Source organism: Physeter macrocephalus, chromosome 3, assembly GCF_002837175.3.
Source record: "Physeter macrocephalus isolate SW-GA chromosome 3, ASM283717v5, whole genome shotgun sequence".
Taxonomy (NCBI): domain Eukaryota; kingdom Metazoa; phylum Chordata; class Mammalia; order Artiodactyla; family Physeteridae; genus Physeter; species Physeter macrocephalus.
Genome location: NC_041216.1, coordinates 7,709,759 through 7,728,934, shown reverse-complemented (window position 1 = coordinate 7,728,934; position 19,176 = coordinate 7,709,759). Strand labels below are relative to the sequence as shown.

General features: G+C 36.1%; 1 protein-coding gene across 8 annotated transcripts in view; it reads left to right on the top strand.

Moving 5' to 3' along the window:
• Positions 1–19,176, top strand: part of ZMYM4 (zinc finger MYM-type containing 4) — a 207,923-nt gene that overhangs the window by 164,228 nt on the left and 24,519 nt on the right. For all 8 annotated transcript variants that reach the window (XM_055082993.1, XM_055083008.1, XM_055082992.1 and 5 more), the window contains 9 exons: positions 420–570; positions 1,137–1,277; positions 1,611–1,648; positions 2,589–2,733; positions 5,165–5,283; positions 5,995–6,166; positions 9,705–9,758; positions 10,163–10,342; positions 11,005–11,099. In XM_055082993.1, the coding sequence (XP_054938968.1) occupies positions 420–570; positions 1,137–1,277; positions 1,611–1,648; positions 2,589–2,733; positions 5,165–5,283; positions 5,995–6,166; positions 9,705–9,758; positions 10,163–10,342; positions 11,005–11,099 (1,095 nt within the window). The remainder of the gene's footprint in view (positions 1–419; positions 571–1,136; positions 1,278–1,610; positions 1,649–2,588; positions 2,734–5,164; positions 5,284–5,994; positions 6,167–9,704; positions 9,759–10,162; positions 10,343–11,004; positions 11,100–19,176) is intronic.

Genomic DNA, 19,176 nt, shown 5'->3' with positions numbered 1-19,176 from the left:
TTTTTTAATGTTGTATAAAATAGTTGATAGATAAGTAATTATTTCCAAATTTAGGATCGTTAACTCATTTTTTAAAAAACTGAATTATACTTGAGGTATGATATTATATAAGTTAACAGGTGTACAATATAGTGATTCACATTTTTTAAAGGTTACACTTCATTTATAGTTATTATAAAATATTGACTGTATTCCCTGTGTTGTACAATATATCCTTATAACTTATTTTATACATAATTGTTTGTACCTCTTAGTCCCCTACCTCTATATTGCCCCTCCCCCCAGAATAGTTAACCTTCATTTTTGTGATCTAAATTCTAAGTAAATTTCCTCACTTGTTACCTGTGGCCTGCTTTTATTCCATCAGACCATAGACAGTTTGTTTTTTACTTCTTTACTATCTTCTGTTTCTTTTTCAGATGGCCAAATGTGATGGTTGTAAGCGACAGGGTAAGCTCAGTGAGTCCTTGAAATGGCGGGGAGAAATGAAACATTTCTGTAACCTGCTTTGTATCTTGATGTTCTGTAATCAGCAAAGTATGTGTGACGCACCTTCACAAAATAATGCAGGTAAAATTAAACTTTAGTCTTTGGTCATTGCCAGGGACTAACTACTGTTCTACAAGTTGAGAACTTTAAATAGTTGTCAATAATTTCATGAAACGTAAATTTCATTCTATTCAAATGACATAAACATTTAGATCTCTTTTTGTTTAATTAATCTAAACACCTTAGATTAATGCCCTGTAAAAACGAGTTCTTTTAGTTTTCCCTGAGCATGTTGAGTCAAATAAACTCTGTAAGAACTTTATGGGAAAGAATAGTTAATGTTTTATAATTGAAGATATACATCTTGACTTCCTTAGAAAAGAATTTGAGAGAAAGAACATAGAATCTAAATCACATAGCCTTTTAAATATACCACATGCATAGTTACGCAAGAGAAAGTACATGGAATACTTTCAAGGTTTACTAATTAAAAAACAGAAAAAAATCCAGTTAATCCTGACGTGACACTTGGCTCCAACAGAATTTACTGTAACCTAAAAGCATTGTTTAACCTCCTTGAAATGTTGGTTCTGTGTATGTGCATATAAATTACATGAGATTTTCTTATTTTTGTTTATTTTAATCAGCAAGTATTTCCATGGTGCCAGCTGCTTCAGCAGGGCCCCCATCTCAAAGAAAAGATTCAACTCCAGTTATAGCTAATGTAGTATCATTAGCAAGTGCTCCTGCTGCTCAGCCCACAGTGAATTCTAACAGTGTCTTACAAGGTATGACTTGATTTGAAAGCATTTATCTAGCCTTTTTGAGGTTGAATATAGGGATTCTCTTCCTTTTTTTGTCAGTGTTCAGTTTCATGTGTTTGTCACATTCATATTAGGAACGGTGGCTCACTATGTGCTGCTATGGCATTAAACAGTGTTTTTGTAGTTTCCAGATCTCTTTTTCTCATATTAGGCTTTAGGTGTTACTCTTCCCCTGAATTAAAGTAAGATAATACATGTTTTTATTATGAAACTTTTGTGTTTATTTTCCAAATATCAGCTTTTAATACTAATGTTTAAATAATAAGATCCTACATTATATGTTTTTATTTATATCAGGTGCAGTTCCAACAGTAACAGCGAAAATCATTGGGGATGTAAGTTTTATTATTTTTATTGGTATTGCCAGTGTCTTTTCCCTTTTTATGCAGTATGAATATGTCTAAGCTGATTTGCCCTCCTTTATTTTTTGTTTGTTATGTAAAGCAAATTTCATGAATTCAGGAACAGGATTTTCTGGTTATTTAGTTAGGTCTTTTATGTACTTTTATGTACTTTAATTTCTTTGAATGCTTGGCATCTCTATAATAGTAACTATATAATAGTTACTGAAGGTTTTTTTTTGTTATTTTTTAATTGTACAGAATTAAAGTAAATTGTACAGAATTCAGGCATAAAAGTTTTGGGGGCCATTTTGTAACATAGATTGTAAATAAAGTATTTATAAAATATAGTTTCCCACTCAGTGCAGATTATGCTGTAAATAAGCATTTTTTTTTTAACTCAATATTTTTGTGCTTTGTCTCTTAAAAAAAGAAAAAAATAAATAATGAGAAAAACTTATGACTAGAACAGTGGCATTTTTAAAGTGTTTCCTGGTCTCTGGGATAATTTTCATGTCATCTTTTTTCAGGTTACTTAAATGATCATAAGTGATCCTATTACTTCTAGTTATCTTGAAACTAATTCTTTTAAGACTTAACTCAGTCAAGAAACAACAGTTCTCATTTTAAGCTCAACCACCATTGTTATTGATCAACAGTATGTCACAATACAAACAGCATTTTTCTTGGTAAACAGAACTGGTAATTAGATACATTTAGGGTCAATATATAGTTATCAAAATATTCCTTTATTGCTATTGATATTTCAGGAATATTATATTCCTTACATATTTATTTGAATATTTATATTCTGTCTTCCAAGTAATTCCAATATAGTATGTCTTTTGAAATTATAATATTTTGAAATAAAATATTTATAATGTTTCTTGTAATTAATGATAAGCTTTTGGTTTCTGACTTATTTTTTTACTAGGCAAGTACACAAACAGATGCCCTCAAACTGCCACCTTCCCAGCCTCCAAGACTTTTGAAGAATAAAGCTTTATTGTGCAAACCCATCACGCAGACCAAGGCCACTTCTTGCAAACCACATACCCAAAACAAAGAATGCCAGACAGGTGTGTTCCTTGTGCTTTCTTCATTTAATTTTTCCTAGGGGAAAGTAATGTGGGATCTGGTTACATTAATTAAGTGCCTTCTATTTCATAGGTGTTGTGTTTGGTTGCTTATATTTGCTGCCCAGTTGAGTTCTCACGATATCCCTGTGGGTTAGGTATTTTCATCAACTTAACAAGTTATGGCAAAGAGAAGGTAGTTGATAATACCATACTCTGAATGCTTCATTTAATTTCCTTATTCATGATAGTGTAGTATTATGGGGTAAGCGTAGACTTTGGAATTATATAAACAGGGTCTTAGTTAAGAGGAACTATTGTTTTCCAGAGCACCCTTAGGTTTGAACTTTTCCACACTCTATTTCAAATAATGTCAGTTCCTTTGGGGAGAGCTTTAGGGCTTTATTTTCTTATGACCTGCCTCTACCCTCTTTGAGCTACTACTTTTTTGAATGATGGGCATGGTGTGAGCTTCTGATCTTCTCAGCTTGCCTCTACTAGCATGGAATCTCTGCCCTAAAAAGTGATCTGGGGTGAAGGTAGTTCAGACCCTAGTTTTCTTGGCCTGCTATTCCTATAGTAGGTTTTCTCTTTGTGGGTGGTAGCTGTACTCACTAGGAAATTAACCTCTTTAACCTGGAGTTTGAGGGGATAAGAAATGATGTTGGCTTGTCCCTCCTGGTGAGATACAGTAACCCTTGATGGGAGCTGAAGGAAGAGGAGCCCATTCTTTCTGGTCCCACCCATTCCAGAGTGGAGTTTCTATCATTGAGCTGGCTGAGGCAGGGATGTGGAGCAGGTAGTAGATCAAAAGTCATAGATGCCTACTGTTCTTACTGTATTTAGTAGATTTTCTTGAATAGACATTTCTCCATTTGCTGTATGCCTTTAGTACTATTTCCAAAGAATTTAAATGGTTATTTTTTAGGTTTTCACCAGATTTGCTTGTTTCCCTAGGGAATGGGTCTCTGGCATGCTGCCATCTGAAAATCCCAGAATTTTTAAAGTGGAAAGGAATCCTAGATTCTTAGATTTGGAAGCTTATCCTGTAGGCCAGTACTTCTCAAACATGAATATGCATATGAATTATTTGGGAATGTTACTAAGTGGATTCTGATTTAGTGGTGCTGAGGTTTTGCATCTTTTAAGTTCCCGGGTAATGTCAGTGCTTCTGATCCACGGATCATGTTCAATAGCAAGGCTATAGATGACTTAGTCCTGTATTTTTATTGTATCAATAGTGACTTTATAAAAAATTTACTTTTTAAAATATTTTTTTATTTATCATGTTTTTTACAGTAGGTCCTCGTTATCTATTTTAAATATAGCAGTGTGTACATGTCAATCCCCAAATAGTGACAATTTAGCATTATGTAGCTTGGTTATCAGACATCTCTAATCAGATAACTTTTTTTTATGTCCCCTGCACCATGGTAAAATTGATCCCATGTTATTTCCCACTTCTAACCCTAGTCAAATTGTCAGCTTTTCACTTCTTTTTACTAGCATTACCTTTCTCTTACATTAATGATTTTACAGTTATCTAACATATTTTTCTGGCCTACAGAAAAGACTCTTTAGATACTTGTTAAATAATTGAATGACTTCTACCTCCATCCTTCCCACATTTTCCCTACTCATGTTTAAGTTAGTTCCCAAAGTTCTGTTTCCTTTTTTTATATATATATCTTAGAACCTCTGCTGTGTATACTTATTTTTTTTCCTGCAGGTATCATAGCCACCCTCTTTCAGGCCCTCATCATCTTAGCTCTATATATTGGAGTTGCCTCCCACGTTGTATACTTTCTATTCCATGTGAAGATGGCAGCCAAATTAATCTTTTTAAAGCCATTTTCATCACATTACTTTGTGCTAACCAATCGTAGTAGTTCCCCACTGTCTAATGATTTTAAATGTGTATTATAGCCTCACAAAAATGGCCCTTCTACCTATTCAGTCTCCTCTTTAACATACACTACTTATTCGTGTTAAGTTTTCTATACCTTTCTTCTAAGATAACTGTTCCATTCATCCATCCAAATTATATCCTTCATTCATCTTATCCTCGTATCATTGATAATTATTGTGTTGCCCACGTTTTTTTAGTGCTGTTATACTCAAGCCTTGCTATTTCTCCTTTTTGTGAATTCCTACTATCATAGATACTTCTTTTTTTTAAATTTAATTTTATTTATTTGGTTGCACCAGGTCTTAGTTGCAGCATGCATGTGGGATCTAGTTTCCTGACCAGGGATCAAACCTGGGCCCCCTGCATTGGGAGCACAGAGTCTTATCCACTGTGCCACCAGGGAAGTCCCTCATAGATACTTCTTTTGAACTGTAAATGTCCACATGCTTTAAAAAAATTTTTTTAATTAAAATGTCATTTCTAACCCTCTTTGTTTTTTTGTGGGTTTTTTTTTTCTTCCATTAGAAGACACTCCAACTCAGCCCCAAGTTATTGTGGTGCCAGTTCCAGTACCAGTGTTCGTACCTATACCTCTTCATCTTTATACTCAGTATGCCCCAGTCCCATTTGGAATTCCAGTTCCAGTGAGTAATCATTTAGAGATTAAGGCTAATTTAGTATACATTTTTCTCAATTAAGATTTGACAGCTCCATAAAAAAACTTTTTATTTGTTGGTAAAATATACCTGACTCTGGTTGGCTATTAATCATACTGTTATATTACTTAAATATGGAATATATAAAGGACTGCTTCTGTTTGTACCCTGCCTTGTCAGAGGAGGTTATGATTTAGCTTTTTAAAAACATTTTAAACACAAAAGATCACTAACATAGAAAAAGATCAGAAACGGTGTGTGAATGTTAGAATCCTAGATTGTAGCAAGAATGAAAAGAGGAATACTGTGATTTACAGGATTCTGACTTTTCGTTAAAGAAAAATGTATTCATTTTTTTATTGGAAATATGTATTTTCTTGGTACTGAATTCTTAAGAGAAACACTTGTGTGAAAATATTAAGCAAGAAATATAGTCAAAAACAAAACAAAAATTCATTACTTAATTATTCTTTTAGATGATTCAGAGACATGTTTTGTTAAGTATCCAGAAAAGCACTTACTGAATTTCTATTTAAATGGCTGCACTCTTATAAAAACAAACTAGCAAGACTATTTTAATCATTAGCAATAGAAATATCTTGAATTTGTTTATTAATAATTTTTATATTTAAATGATCTCACAAATAATAGTTTTGATGGTCGACCAAGAAACTCTTCAGTCTATCCTTGGTCTTTCAGATGCCTGTCCCTATGCTTATTCCATCCTCAATGGATAATGAAGATAAAGTCACCGAGAGTATTGAAGACATTAAGGAAAAACTTCCCTCACATCCTTTTGAAGCTGATCTCCTTGAGATGGCAGAAATGATTGCAGAAGATGAAGAGAAGGAGAAGACTCTATCTCAGGGAGGTTGGTATAATTTTAAAGTAAAAAAAGAAAAACTCACCTATAAATTTTCAGGTAGCTCATGTAATTTTAAGTATTAGGCAGTCAAGGAGTTTCTAAAAGCTTTATTTGTTTTTAAATATGAAGTCTATGGGCTTGTTAAACTTGTTGATAACTCTGGAGCTCTATCCTGTTTATGAAAGAAACTGAGTTTCGATACGGTTTCTAGTTCTTAATGATTCCAGAAAAATAACCTATAAATCCATGTTTCATGATCATGTTCTGGTTTTATCCCCTGCAGTCAAAGCCATGGTCCCCAGATTAAAATTACTGTTGTAAAGTAATCAGTATGTTGGTAGAAGGTAAAAAGAATTTTAGGGTGGAAAACCACTTGGTTCAAAATAACCTATAGATAAATCCCCTTTTTTTTTTTTTTACATAAATTTATTTATTTATTTTTGGCTGTGTTGGGTCTTCGTTGCTGTGCGTGGGCTTTTTCTAGTTTTGGCGAGTGGGGTCTACTCTTCGTTATGGTGCGCGGGCTTCTCATTGTGGTGGCTTCTCTTGTGCGGAGCACGGGCTCTAGGCATGCGGGCTTCAGTAGTTGTGGCTTGCAGGCTCTAGAGCGCAGGCTCAGTACGGTTAGTTGCTTAGTTGCTCCACGGCATGTGGTATCTTCCCGGACCAGGGCTCGAACCCATGTCCCCTGCATTGGCAGGCAGATTCTTAACCACTGTGCCACCAGGGAAGTCCCTAGATAAATCCCATTTTATGAGTGTAGAATAATGATAATAACAGTAGTTAACATTTATGTGCTTGCCGTACTCTAGGTATTGTCCTAAATGCACCGTGTGCATCACCTCATTTAATCTTCACAACAACCCTATGAGTGAGGTAGTTTACTTTAGATTCCTCTTTTGGAAAATAGGCTTGCCATGGTTATGAAATCAGGAAATACTGGAATCAGAAGTTGAATCCAGGTTTGTCTGACTCCAAAGAAAGGATTTTAACCAGAACTCAGTAGTATAAATTCCAGAAAGGTTTCCAGCCTTAATTAGCACCGCCTTGATTTTTGGATATACGAAGAGATGTAAGAAGAGATAAAGGAAATGGTGTTAAAGGTAGTTGAAATGTATAGGTGAATTTTTGCAATGGCCTTTTTTTTTTTTTTTTAATTTATTTTATTTTTGGCTGCAATGGGTCTTCATTGCTGCACACGGGCTTTCTCTAGTTGCGGTGAGCAAGAGCTACTCTTCATTGCGGTGCGTGGGCTTCTCACTGCAATGGCTTCTCTTGTTGCAGAGCACAGGCTCTAGGTGCACAGGCTTCAGTAGTTGTGGCTCGTGGGTTCTAGCGCACAGGCTCAGTAGTTGTGGTGCATGGGCTTAGTTGCTTTGCAGCATGTGGGATCTTCCCAGACCAGGGCTCTAACTCGTGTCCCCTCCGTTGGCAGGCGGATTCTTAACCACTGTGCCACCAAGGAAGCCCACAGTGGCCTTTTCATATATCATTGATGAACCAAGAAATTACTCTTTTCTGACTATTTTTTTTTTCCTGTGATGGTTTTTATAAAGCTAGCTGGGTTCTGATTTTGCGTAATACATTCTAGTTGGTTTTCTGAACACTACAGCATTTGAAAAAACTACTATCAACTTTTCTGTTGTGTTGCCAGTACGTTTTAAAATCAGATATACTCTGAGAGATGGGTACAAAGCTTTTTGTTATTATCCCAAAGTTTCTGGTTTCATTTTGCTCTTTGGTGTATAATCTCAATTCTGACCCATTTATATGTGGATTTTAAAGTCTTAGAATATTGCCCTTGGGATTCCCTGGTGGCACAGCGGTTAAGGATCCGCTTGCCAATGCAGAGGACACGGGTTCGAGCCCTGGTCCACAAAAATCCCATGTGCCGCAGAGCAACTAAGCCCATGCACCACAGCTACTGAGTCTGCGCTCTAGAGCCTGAAAGCCACAACTGCTGAAGCCCGCACTCTTCAACAAGAGAAGCCACTGCAACGAGAATCCCGCACACCACAACGAAGAGTAGCTCCCACTGGCCACAACTAGAGAAAGCCCACGTGCAACAACAAAGACCCAACGCAGCCATAAATAAATAAATAAATGAATGAATAAATAAATTTAAAAAAAGAGTATTGCACCTATGCTTCATCTTCTAATTTCTGATACTTATTTTGCAAGTTCCAGCAATTCCTGATGAGAAACCTCGTTTTAAGTTGGCTTTTCCATTCACATTAATAGTCAGCATTTATCAAATGTTTCCTCTATACAAATATTGTGACTTTGCCTTTGCCTACAGTTGAGTCAAACAGAAAAATTTTAAAGACTGAGCTTCAAGACAGATAGTTTTAATCATCATAGTGTAAGTAAAATCAAATGGTTTAGAAATATAAAGGGGGGAGAAATTAATTCCAACTGAAAGGATCTGGCTCATTTATCTTTGATTTCAGGGAAAAGAGAATTTTCCTCGGTTTTTAAAAATTTTTTTTTTTTGTTTTTTGCGGTACGCGGGCCTGTCACTGTTGTGGCCTCTCCCGTTGCAGAGCACAGGTTCCGGACTTGCAGGCTCAGCCGCCATGGCGCACGGGCCCAGCCGCTCCGCGGCATGTGCGATCTTCCCGGACCGGGGCACGAACCCGTGTCCCCTGCACCGGCAGGTGGACTTTCAACCACTGCGCCACCAGGGAAGCCCCTTTTTTTTTTTAATGCTTTAAATCTTTAAACTCTTTTACTATTTTTCTTTTTCCTTTTCTTTTTTGTTTTTTGTTTTTTTTTTTCTTGGCCACATTGTGCAGCTTGTGGGATCTTAGTTCCCTGACCAGGGATTGAACCTGGACCCCAGCAGTGAAAGCTCCAGGTCATAACCACTGGACCGCCAGGGAATTCCCTAAACTCTTTACTTTTAAAGTAGTTTATAGGGACTTCCCTGGCGGTCCAGTGGTTAAGACTCTGCTCTTCCACTGCAGAGGGCACTCATTCGATTCCTGGTCGGGGAACCAAGATCTCACATGCTGCATGGTGTGGCCCAAAAACTTAAAAAAAAAAAAAAAAATTAAAGTAGTTTATAATTGATAGAACTTTGTTCTGTTTAGTTCCATGTGCTGATTGCTCATGTATTTATATTCTAAGTCTGTTGGCTTTCCACTGCATGGTAAAGCATATTTTATTTAGAGAAGGAAGAAGCAATTTAAAACAGATTTGTCAACCTGTGAGTAAATCAATAGTGTATGTGTGTGTGTGTGTGTGTGTGTGTGTGTGTTGTGGTTAAAAAAAAAGAATTTCAGATAGCACAGAATCCAAAATAAAGGTCTCTCTTGCCATGACTTCTTTCATGCTGCTTGCTATCTAGAAGTGTAACCACTGTTATCAATTGTAATTTAACTGTATTTATCACTAATGCCTGACTTTTATTAATGAATCATTCTTTTCTGCATATAAAGGCTATTTATGTAGAACCTCCCTAGTGCAGTCATTTCATTTGAGATGCAGTTTGTTTTTTGTATACATATAAATTGACTTATTATGTGCTTTTCTTTTTCTTTAGGATCCCAAACTTCTGAACAGGAGCTCTTTCTAGACACCAAGATATTTGAAAAAGGTTTGTAATTGTAAATGTATTTTGAAGCTAAGAAATATTATCCTCTGTTAGTGATACAAACCCATAAAGTATTAGCATCCTTGGATTTAATATTTGCAATTTTAGCTGTTTGTAGGGGGCATCAGACATCTATGATTTTGTGCTAATTTGTAAAGAGACTAATAAAAGCTACCTCAGATATTGGTTTTAAGGATTAATTGAAATAATGCTCTAAAGTGTGTACCAAGAATATAAATCTAGTTCTGTCATATTGGTGAACAAGTTACTTCATTCTTGAGTGTACCTATGGAATTGTCCAGCAACCATACCTGACTTTTTAGTATTTAGGGTTTCAGAGAGGTTTCTGAGTATGTCAAGCGTCTTTTCTCATTTTGAGGGCTTGTTTGTTTTTCTGTATATTTCAGACCAAGGAAGTACTTACAGTGGTGATCTTGAATCAGAGGCAGTATCTACTCCACATAGCTGGGAGGAAGAATTAAATCATTATGCCTTAAAGTCAAATACTGTGCAAGAGGCTGATTTAGAAGTGAAGCAGTTCTCAAAAGGGGAAACTGAACAGGATCTGGAAGCAGATTTTCCATCAGGTTTGTGCAGTGTAACCTGTCTGTTGAAAGTCTTTTATTAGAAGATTGGTACAACTCTGAATTGGCATAATGAAGCAGTTATAATGTATGGTAACTATCTAGGTCACAAATGGTCCCTGCCTTTGAAGGTACTAATTCATACCATATTGTTCTTTGTAAGGGGTTAATTTGTTTTTGTTGTTTTTAAGTTTCCCACAGTAATCATATAGGGGTTTTTCTTGATTGTTAACAAAGGTTTTTTTTGTTTGTTTTTTTTGTTTGTTTGTTTTGTTTTGTTTTGTTTTTGCGGTATGCGGGCCTCTCACTGCTGTGGCCTCTCCCGCCGCGGGGCACAGGCTCCGGTCGCGCAGGCTCAGCAGCCATGGCTTACGGGCTCAGCCGCTCCACGCCATGTGGGATCTTCCCGGACTGGGGCACGAACCTGTGTCCCCTGCATCGACAGGCAGACTCTCAACCACTGCGCCACCAGGGAAGCCCTAACAAAGTTTTTATACATGCTGTATCTCCTTGTTTTCTTATGTATATAAGTAAAGTCCATATTTTATCATAAACAAAATAATGAATATGGTGATGATTACCTGATATTTCCTCCTTCACCCTAAGTGTTTATTTAAGTCTGTGAGTGATTTATCTCACATCTTGCTTTCTCTTGGTTTTCATAGACTCCTTTGACCCACTGAATAAAGGACAGGGACTCCAGGCACGTTCCCGAACAAGAAGACGACACAGAGATGGCTTCCCCCAGCCCAGACGAAGAGTAAGCAGTAGCTTAATTTTTCTAACATTTTCTTTTCTTTGTTGTTTTCCAACCTTGTATTTTTGTCCTTTTGTTTTTGTTTTTTTGAAGTCAAAAACCATATCTTTTATTTCATATTTCTTCAGGAGGGACTTTTTATTTTGTTTCTATAATCAAAGGATTTTTCTGTTTGTTTTTTATAATCATTGTTACACACTTTCCTCCTTTTTTTTTTTTTCTTGGCGGTACGCGGGTCTCTCACCGCTGTGGCCTCTCCCGCTGTGGAGCACAGGCTCTGGACGCGCACGCTCAGCGGCTATGGCTCATGGGCCCAGCCGCTCCATGGCATGCGGGATCCTCCCGGACCGAGTCATGAACCCGCGTCCCCTGCATTGGCAGGCGGACTCTCAACCGCTGCGCCACCAGGGAAGCCCACACTTTCCTCTTTTTTAAAGTCTCTAAATTTAGCTTTTTAAACATAATGAGGTTCACTAGTTTATGTAGTATAGTTATAATAGTGAAGTTCACAAAGAATGTTTTTCATGTTGACAGGGCTTTCCAATACCAAAATTAAAAGAATAATAGTCTTCTTTTTAAAATTAGCACTATTGAGTTACAGTTACATTTAAAAATTCATAAATTAAAAAAAAATCATAAATTTTAAGTGTACAATTTGATGGGCTTTGATAAATGTATTCAGTATGTAACTACCATCACAGTCATAACACTTTTCTTGTTCCAAAAAGTTGCCTTGTTACCATTGCCAGTCAGTCTTCATCTCCAGATCCTGACAAACACTGATCTGCTTTGCAGATTGATGCAAAATTGTACTGCTTTGCCTTTTCTAAAATTTCATATAAATGGAATCATATAATTTGTATTCTTCTGTGTTTGGATTCCTTCAATTAGCATAATGTTTTTGAGATTCATCCATATTGTTTCATGAATTACTAGTTCATTCCTTTTTATTTCTGAGCATTTCATTTCATGGATAAACCACAGTTTATATAATTATTTAACAGCTGATGGAAATTTGAGTTATTTCCAGTTTTGAGCATTTTAAATAAAGCTGCTGTGAACATTCTAGTATAAATCTCTTTGTGAAGAATGTATGTTTTCATTTGGGGAAAAATATCCAGGGGTGGAATTGCTAGGTCTTATGTATATTTTTAACTTTGTAAGAAAGCTGCCAAAAAGTGTTCCAAAGTTGATGTACTATTTTGAATTCCCACCAGCAGTCTGTGAGTTCTATCTGCTCCATGACTTAAAACACTTGGTATTGTCAATTTGTAATTTTAGCCATTCTACTAAATGTGCAGTGGTATTAATTTTTGGCTTTAATTTGTATTTTCCTTATGACTGATATGTGGGCATCTTTTCAAATGTATATTTGCTCTTTGTGTATCTTTGATGAAGTGTGTATTCAGAACTATTGCACATTTTTAAAATTGGGTTAGTTGTCATCTTATTGAGTTGTTCTTTTTATTATGGATATAATTCTTTTATCAAATATGACTTTTCCTCCTATTCTGTGACTTCATTTTTATTTTCTTAATAGTGAAAAACAACTTTTTCCCTATTTCCATGGTTCATTTATTTATTTTCTTCCAGTTTTATTGAGATATAATTGACATAACAGCACTAAGTTTAAGGTGTAGAGCATAATGATTTGACTTACATACATCATGAAATGAATACCACAATAAGATAGTAAACATTTATCATCTCATATAGATAAAAAATTAAAGAAACTAAAAAAAATTTTTTCTTACTATGAGAACTCTTAGGATTTACTCTCTTCACAACTTGCATATATAGCACAGAGCAGTGTTCATTATATATATCATGTTGCACATTATACCCCTAGTACTTACTTAAACTGGAAATTTATGCCTTTTGACTACCTTCATCCAGTCTCCCTCCCCCTACTCCCTGCTTCTGGTAGCCACAAATCTGATCTCTTTTTCTAAGAATTTGTTTGTTTGTTTTTGAAATATAATTGACCTACAATACTTTGTTAGTTCTTGGAGCACAACATACTGATCCAACATTTCTACATATTTCAAAATGTTCACTAGGATAAGTCTAGTTACAATATGTCAACATACAAAGATATTACATAATTATAATTGTGTGATTGTATTCCCCACACTGTACATTTCATAACATAACCATGACTCATTTACTTTGTGACTGGAAGTTTGTACCTCTTAATCTCCCTCACCTATGTCTCTCATCTCCCCAACCCCCTTCCCTGTGAGAACCACTTGTTTATTTTCTGTATCTATAATTTTGTTTCTGTTTTATTATGTTTGTTCATTTGTTTTTTAGATTCCAGATATAAGTGAAATCATATAGTATTTGCCTTTCTCTGTCTGATTTGTTTCACGTAACATAATACCCTCTAGGTCCATCCCTGCTATCACAAATGGCAAGAATTCATTCTTTTTTGTGGTTGAGTAATAATTCCATTGTATGTAACTGTGTGTGTGTGTGTGTGTGTGTGTGTGTGTACCACATCTTCTTTATTCATTCATCTAGGACACTTAGGTTGTTTCCATATCTTGGCTGTTGTCAGTAATGCTGCAGTGGACTTAGGGGTGCATATATATCTTTTTGAATTAGAGTTTTTGTTTTCTTTGGGTAAAAAATACCCAGAAGTGGAATTGCTGGATCAAATGGTAGTTCTATGTTTAATTTTTGAGGAAGCGCCATACTGTTTTCCACAATGGCTGCACCAATTTACATTCCCACCAACAGTGCATGAGTGTTCCCCTTTTTACACATCGTCGCCAACACTTGCTATCTGTTGTCCCTTTCATTGTAGTCATTCTGACAGGTGTGAGGTGATATTTCATTGTGGTTTTGACTTGCATTTTGCTGATGATTAGTGATTTGGAGCATCTTTCTCTGTGTGTGTTGGCAATCTGTATGTCCCTTTTGGGAAAATGGCTATTCAGATCCTCTGCCCATTTTTTAATTCCATTTTTTGTTTGTTTGTTTGTTGGATATTGAGTTCTTTATACATTTTGGATATTAACCTCTTTCCAGATATATAATTTTGAAATATCCTTTCCCATTCAGTAGGTTGCCTTTACATTTTGTTGAGGGTTTCCTTTGCTATGCAAAATCTTTTTAGTTTGATGTGGTCCCATTTGTTTATTTTTGCTTTGGTTGTCTTTACCTGAGGGGAGAGACCCCAAAAATATTACTAAAACCGATGTCAAAGTTTCCTGCCTATGTTTTCCTCTAGGACTTTCATGGTTTCAGGTCTTACATTTAAGTCTTTAATCCATTTTCAGTTTAATTTTGTCTATGGTATGAAAAAGTGGTCCAGTTTCATTCTTTACCGTGTAGCTGTCCACTTTTCCCAACACCATTTACTGAAGAGTCAGTCTTTTCTTCATTGTACAATATTGTCTTGCCTCTTTTGTCATAGATTAATTGACCATATTAGCATAGGTTTGTCTGGGCTATTTATTCTGTTCCATTGATCTGTGTGTATGTTTTTGTGCCACAGCCATACTGTTTTGATTACTGTAATTTTTAGCATAGTTTGAAATCAGGGAGTATGATACTTCTAGCTTTGTTCTCCTTTCTCAAGATTGTTTTGGCTGTTCTGGGTGTTTTATGTTTCCTAATGAATTTTAGAATTATTTGTTCTAGTTCTGTGAAAAATGCCATTGGTATTTTGATTTTATTGCATTGAATCTGTAGTTTGCCTTAGGTAGTATGGTTATTTTGACAGTATTCTTCTAATTCATGAGAAAGGTATATTTTTCTATTTGTTTGTTTAATCTTCAGTTTCCTTCATCAGTGTCTCATAGTTTTCTGAGTCGGGTCTTTTACCCCCTTTGTTAGATTTATTCCTAGGTATTTTATTGTTTTTGATGCAATTGTAAACAGGATTGTTTTTAAAATTTCTCTGACAGTTTGTTGTTAGTGTATAGAAATGCAACAGATTTTGTATATTTTGTATCGTGCAACTTTACTGAATTCCTTGGTGAGTTCTCATAACTTTTTGGTGGTGTCTTTAGGATTTTCTATGTATAGTATGGTGTCATCTGCAAACAGTGACAGTTTTCTTCTTCCTTTCTAATTTGGATTCCTTTTATTTCTTTTTCTTCTCTGATTGCTGTGGCTGGGACTTCCAATACCGTGTTGAATAAAAGTGGCAGAATGGGCATCCTTGTCTTATTCCTGATCTTAGAGGAAATTGTTTCAGTTTTTCATCATTCGATATGATGTTAGCTGTGGGTCTGTCATATATAGCCTTTATTACATTGGGGTATGTTCCCACTATAGCCATTTTGTGGAGAATTTTTATTCATAAATGAATGTTGAATTTTGTCAAAGGCTTTTTTTGCATCTGTTGAGATGATCATATGACTTTTATTCTTCAGTTTGTTAATGTGGTGTATCACATTGGTTTGCAAATACCAAATTATTCTTTGCATCCCTGGGATAAATCCCACTTGCTCATGGTGTGTGATCCTTGTAATGTATTGTTGAATTTGGTATGCTGATATTTTGTTGAGGATTTTTGTATGTATGTTCATCAGTGATATTGGCCTGTAATTGTCTTCTTTTATGGTCGTCTGCTTTTGGTATCAGGGTTATACAGGCCTCGTAGAATGAATTTGTAAGTGTTGCTTCCTCTGCTATTTTTTGTAATAGTTTGAGAAGGATAGGTATTAACTCTTCTCTAAATGTTTGGTCGACTTCATCTGTGAAGGTGTCTGGTCCTAGACTTTTGTTTGTTGGGAGTTTTATGATTACTGATTCAATTTCATTACTAGTAATTGGTCTGTTCATATTTTCTATGTATTTCTGAGTCAGTCTTAGGAGAGTGTACATTTCTAAAATTTCTCCATTTCTAGGTGGTTCTTTTGGTGTATAATTGTTCATAGTAATCTCTTAAGATCCTTTATATTTCTGTGTTGTTTGTTGTAACCTCTCTTCTCATTTTTTTAAAAAAATTTATTTGTACCTTTCTTTTTTCCTTGATGAGTCCGGCTGAAGGTTTATCCACTTTGCTTATCTTTTAAAAAGATCACCTCTTGGTTTCATTGATCTTTTCTATTGCTTTTTATAGTCTCTAGTTTATTTTTGCTCTGATCTTTATGATTTCTTTCCTTTACCAACTTTTCGCTTTTATTTTTCTTTTTCTAGTTCCCTTAGGGTATAAGGTTAGGTTGTTTATTTGAGATTTTTCTTGTTTCCTTAAGTAGGCTTGTCACTACAAAACTTACCTCTTAGAATTGCTTTTGTTGTATCCCATAGATTTTGGATAATTGTGTTCATTTTCATTTGTCTCCAGGTATATCTTGATTTCCTCTTTAATTTTTTTGGTGACCCATTGGTTGTTTAGTAACATGTTGTTTAGTCTTCTGTGCTGTGTGTTTTTTACAGTTTTTTCGTGTATTTGGTTTCTAGTCTCATAGCATTGTGGTTGAAAAAGATGCTTGATATGATTTTACTCTTCTTAAATTTACTGAGACTTGTTTTGTGGCCTAGCAAGTGATCTAGAGAATGTTCCATGTGAACTTGAAAAGAATGTGTGTTCTGCTGCTTTTGGGTGAAATATTTTATATATATATGTATATATATATATACATATATATATATACACAAACGTGTGTGTGTCTGTTTATTCTGTATATAGCTGTTAAATCCATCTCTTGTAATGTGTCATTTATGGCCGGTGTTTCCTTACTTATTTTCCTTATTTATCATCTGTCCATTGATGTAAGCGAGGTTTTAAAGTCCCCTATTCTTGGGCTTCCCTGGTGATGCAGTGGTTGAGAGTCCGCCTGCCGATGCAGGGGACGCGGGTTTGTGCCCCGGTCCGGGAGGATCCCACATGCCGCGGAGCGGCTGGGCCTGTGAGCCATGGCCGCTGAGCCTGCGCGTCCAGGGCCTGTGCTCTGCAACGGGAGAGGCCACAACAGTGAGAGGCCCGTGTACAGCAAAAAAAAAAACCAAAAACTAAAGTCCCCTACTCTTGTTGTGTTACTGTCCATTTCTCCCTTTATATCTGTCAATGTTTGCTTTATGTATTTAGGTGCACCTTTCCTATCCTCTCACATTCAGTCTTTGTGTGCCTTTAGATTTGATGTGAGTCTCTTTTAGGCAGCACTGTGGGTCTTGTTTTTGTATCCATTTAGCTACACTGTGTCTTTTTATTGGAGCATTTAGTCCATTTAATTGTAAAGTAATTATTGATAGGTATGTACTTATTGCCATTTTGTTAATTGCTTTGTGGTTGTTTTTGTAGCTCTTTTTTGTTCCTCCTTGTTTTGCTCTCATCCCCTGTGATTTGATGACTATCTTTAGTGTTATTTTGGGGTTCCTTTCTCTTTTTTGTTTGTGTATCTATTACTGATTTTTGGTTTGTTGTTACCATGAGGTTTATGTATACCAATCTATTTATGTTTATACATGATTATTTTAAGTGCTGATCTCTTAATTTTGAGTATATTTTACCAACCCTGAATTTTTACCCTCCCCACATTTAATGTTTCTTACACCATATTTTGCGTTTTTTGGTTTGTTTATTCATTACTACTTATTATGGATATAGATAATTTTACTACTTTTGTCTTAATCTTTCTAGTAGATAGTACTGATCTACTGTCTTTACTGTATGTTTGTCTTTACCAGTGAAATTTTTCCTTTTTTAATTTTCATTTTTCTAGTTGTTACTTTTTCTTTTCTGCTTAGAGAATTCCCTTTAACATTTCTTATAAAGCTGGTTTTGTTGTACTGAATTATTTTAGCTTTGCTTGTCTGTAAAACTCTTAATCTCTCTATCAAATCTGAATGAAAGGCTTGCTGGGTATAGTATTCTTCGTTGTAGGTTTTTTCCCTTTCATCACTTTACATATATGGTGCCAGTCCCTTCTGGCCTGCAGAATTTCTGCTGAAAAGTCAGCTGATAGCCTTATGGGATTTTCCTTTAACGTAACTAGTTGCTTTTCCTTTGATGCTTTTAAATTCTCTCTTTATCCTTAATGTTTGCTATTTTAATTATAATGTGTCTTTGAGTGGAAATCTTTGGATTGAGTCTGTTTGGGACTTTCTGTACTTCTTGGACTTGGATGTCTGGTTCCTTTCCCAGATTAGGGACGTTTTCAGCTATTATGTCTTCAAATACATCCTCTGCTCCTTCCGTGCTCTCTTCTTCCAGGACTTCTACAATGCAAATGTTAGTACACTTGAAGTTGTCTCAGAGTTCTCTTGAACTGTCCTCATTTTTTAAAATTCTTTTTCTTTTTTCTCTTCAGTTTGAGTGATTTTGACTACACTGTCTTCCAGTTTGCTGATCTGTTCCTCTATATCAGCTAACCTACTGTTAATTCCTTTTATTTCAATTATTGTATTTTTTGGCTCTGTTTGCTTCTTCATTATATTTTCTAACTCTTTGTTAGAAACTTCTAACCTCTCACTGTGTTCATTCTTCTCCTGAGTTCTTTGTGCATCTTTACAGTCATTACCTTGCAGTCTTATTGGGTAGGATGCTTCCTTTGGAACATATTCCTCTGTTGCCTTATTTTGCCTAGTTCTTTGTTTTTATTTCTATGTATTTCATAGGTTGGTTCCGTTTACCAATCTTAGATAAGTAACCTTATGTAAGAGACATTCTACAGGGCTGAGCAGCAGACTCCCCCTCTAGTCACCAGAGCTGTATGCTCTAGGGGTGCCCTGTATATGCACTGCATGGGCCCTTATGACAAGCTGACTACTGTGGGCGTGCTGGTGAGCGTGCTGGTGAGCATGGTCAGCATGGCTGACTACTGTGGGCGTGCTGGGACCAGAAAGTCCCAGACTGGTTGATTGCCAGACCCTGCCTAATGCAGAGGCCTCCGGCTCTGGTGTGGTTGGCTGCAGCCTGGGGAGTTCTGGTCCTGGTGCTGGCCCACTAGTGGACAGGGCCAGGTCATGAAGCAGCTGGCTGCAGAGCCCTGAGGAGTTCCCAGGCTAGTGCTGTCCTGCTGGTGGGTGGGACTGGGTGGAGGGTGGGTGTTCTCAGCCTGGTTTTGACCCACTGGGTTACAGGCTGGGTCCTGACACAGGTGGCTACAGGGCTGCGGTATAC